Source organism: Etheostoma spectabile, unplaced genomic scaffold (genome assembly GCF_008692095.1).
Source record: "Etheostoma spectabile isolate EspeVRDwgs_2016 unplaced genomic scaffold, UIUC_Espe_1.0 scaffold333, whole genome shotgun sequence".
Lineage (NCBI taxonomy): Eukaryota > Metazoa > Chordata > Actinopteri > Perciformes > Percidae > Etheostoma > Etheostoma spectabile.
In genome coordinates, this window is record NW_022605586.1 from 348,352 (window position 1) to 351,891 (window position 3,540).

General features: G+C 40.9%; 1 protein-coding gene across 1 annotated transcript in view; it reads left to right on the top strand.

The window, feature by feature from the left end:
• Nucleotides 1-3,540, top strand: part of nek5 (NIMA related kinase 5) — a 202,024-nt gene that overhangs the window by 145,997 nt on the left and 52,487 nt on the right. The window contains exons 14-15 of the mRNA XM_032511198.1: nucleotides 743-913; nucleotides 2,517-2,595. Of these exons, the coding sequence (XP_032367089.1) occupies nucleotides 743-913; nucleotides 2,517-2,595 (250 nt within the window). The remainder of the gene's footprint in view (nucleotides 1-742; nucleotides 914-2,516; nucleotides 2,596-3,540) is intronic.

The window sequence follows — 3,540 nt, forward strand, 5'->3', positions numbered from 1 at the left end:
GAGCAACGGATAGACCTACAACCAGAGCAAAGGAGCATGTGATATGTGTTTTGCCGAATCCCGTTGGAAGGACGGCAAAAACATCTTTCCGATCAACAAAAGCCTTGATGGCGATTCTCTGTTCCTCTTTCAAAATGAAAGTGCTGTTGATATCTTCTCTAATAGACGCCATGGAGGAATCTACACATCTCAGTTCTCCAGCGGCAGCCATCTTTGTTGTTAACTAAATCAACCCAAGCACTCTTTAGTGACGTGGTTAATTACTGTTGCTCATCTGTCCATCATTGTATAAAGCCAACCCTGACAATCTGATTGGTCCTAAAAGCTCTGGTTTGAACATAACTCCACAACGGATCAAGTCCAGACCCAACTTCCTGAACTCAAATGTTGTGGGCGGGGCTAATTTTGGCTGGCGTCCAGGCTAATCCTTCCAAGTTTTTGAGACTTTTGTCACCCTGCCAGGAGAGTGAGCTCAACCTCTGGAGTAAGTCATTGAATCTGTTTTAAAACAAGAAGGCCCTTCAATAAATATCTTTACTTGAGACACTTGTTAACTTAACTTGAGATGGATTTATTTTTTATTGAATTACTTTATTTCTTTTCTTTTTCTTTCATTTTTAAAACACAGAATGCACATTGCATTAAGAGAAATAATAATAAATAATAATAGCATAAACATGCAAGTAAAATACAGGTATGATGCTCAATGAGCTTTTTTGAACTAAAACTATCACTGCTGCAGGTTTAATGGACAGCAGCCCGTTGGCCATTATCTGCACCTCTACGCCCAGTTGGACGCCTTTCAAAGGAGGAACACAGAGGACGTCCTCCCTCCTCCTCCTCCTCCTCCTCCTCTGCTTCAGGAGAGAGAGAGGGAGCGATATGAAGAACCAGTTGTGGAACCGTACCAGCTGTGAGTTACCGTACACACCCAGGATAGATATCCTAGTCATGTTTTTGATACTATTTACAGAATATATTTTTCTGTTAAAAGCTGCACTTTAAAGTTTATTTTCATGAAACTAAATCTTGTTTTAGATACTATTTATGGTCAGTAGATTTTACAGGAAAAGGGATTTAATGTATCTAGAGTTTTAATAACCTGTCTGAAGACCCAATCACAATGAATCACAGGGTGAAGTTACATGGTAGCCCTCGATAATGAGGGTATCGTGAGTAGGAATAGACAGATTATCGGCCCAGCTGCAATAGGACTACACATTTGAGAGATGAAAAAACACTGTAACACGCTGATGATCCAATTTCAATTGTTTTTTCTTCCACAAGTAAATTATAACTAGTACTGTAGTTGCCAAATGCAAAATGACTTTGTGATGCAAATAAGTGTGCGAGTGCGGTCAACAGAAAGTGTTCGCTCCTGGCTCATCCCCTCTCTGTCAACGCCCAAAAACCAGGTGAACAGGTGAAGCAAAGAAATATACTGTTATCACTTCCGCTACAATATCAGCGCATAACATTAGTGATTATCAGCCCTGGCTTATTATCAGTCTATTTTTTAACACAGCATTTTTTATTGTTGCGTGTTGTGGCCTCTCAGGGCCACCATAGTTTGCAGATAATCCATGTTTTAGCTAGCAGATAGTGAGGAGATGTTTTTTACAGTGTGTTTTGGGGACAGGCAGCTAGCAGATAGTGAGGAGATGTTTTTTACAGTGTGTTCAGGGAACAGGCAGCTAGCAGATAGTGAGGAGATGTTTTTTACAGTGTGTTCAGGGACAGGCAGCTAGCAGATAGTGAGGAGATGGTTTTTACAGTGTGTTCAGGGGACAGGCAGCTAGCAGATAGTGGGAGAAGGTTTTTTTACAGTGTGTTCAGGAACAGGCAGCTAGCAGATAGTGAGGCGATGTTTTTACAGTGTGTTCAGGGGACAGGCAGCTAGCAGATAGTGAGGGGAGATGTTTTTTACAGTGTGTTCTGGGGACAGGCAGCTAGAGATATGAGGGAGATGTTTTTGTTACAGTGTGTTCGGGACAGGCAGCTAGCAGATAGTGAGGAGATGTTTTACAGTGTGTTCTGGGGACAGGCAGCTAGCAAGTGAGGAGATGTTTTTACAGTGTGTTCTGGGGACAGGCAGCTAGCAGATAGTGAGGAGATGTTTTACAGTGTGTTCAGGGGACAGGCAGCTAGCAGATAGTGAGGAGATGTTTGCTGTTTGTGGAAAAAAACGTTTCCAAAAAAAGGAGCACGGTGGCTCAGTAGTTAGCACTCTGGGTTCAAATCCAGGTCGTTCCGTGACTTTCTATGTGTGTGAGAAAATAGTATGCTCTCCCCGTGTGTGTGTGGGTTTTCTCCGGATGCTTTCCTCCCACCATAAAGACATGCATACTTGGTAACTAGGACTACAGTTGAAAATTTACAAATTATACATTTAACAAGCTGAAATCAGAGAAGTTTGTCATCTTTTGTCAGCTTTTATTTGGTTTGTGATGTATTGTCATAAAGCAGAAACACTGTATTATTATAAACAATGTGTTTCCACCCCTGCTGTGTGTCAGTGTTGCTGCAGCTCGTGATGAATACCTGCAGAGGAGACACGATGCCAACCAGTACAAGCTGAGAGCAGAGAAACAGCTGGTAGGATAAAGACTGCACAACATAATTCTCATTACTAGATCAACTAATTCCTTCCAGTTTAGATAAATCTAGTCTCGCATTGCCAGACCTTCCTCCACAGCGCTACGGAGGAAGGTGGGAGAAAAACCTGCTCTGGTTTGACATTTCTTTAAACTAATCACAATCATCTTGGGCAGTGCTAAGCTCCGGACGGAGCCACGGTGCCTCTCAGAGGCGTGGGAAGATATTTTTGGCAGGGGGTTCTGAGGGGGGGCCCACCCACGTAGAGTCTAAAGATACTATGTTACACAGGCTCGGTATTCTGCAGACCACTCTACCTATGTCTCCCTTTAAAAACTCACTCGCCGCCCCCCCAACCCCTTGAAATACAGCAGAGTTGACGGTGCGTACAAACTATATCCCTACTGTACTCACCACATTTCCTAAAACATGTTTCAAATGTGTTTTAGAAATAAATTGACCACTCTGGATTAACCCTCCTGTTGTCCACTGGTCTAATTTGACCTGTTATTAAAATGTATTTAACAAAAATATCTGTTTCTTTTTAACCAAATTACCCCCAAAATAACATGGATGGTTCCCTACAACACTCACAAGAACTATTGTTATATTATACAGTATATTATTATTACTATTATTGATCACTGCTTTCATTGAATTTTGAGTGTTGTATTTAATTTTACAGCCTTTGAAAAAAATAGAAATGATTTCTAAACAGTATTCTGACTAAACTGATTATCCAAAGGCATACATTCCTCTAATATTAGTCAAAATTCATAATTTCTGCTTTTTTGACTCTTTAGGAATAATTTCCTATAAACGAGGTTTATTGACCATGAATTCAAAAAATGAGTAACTGCTGAAAAAAAGCGTCACAAAAATGTTAATTTTCCATTTTAACCTGAGAGGACAAGTTCACAGTTGGGGGAAGACAACATGAGGGTT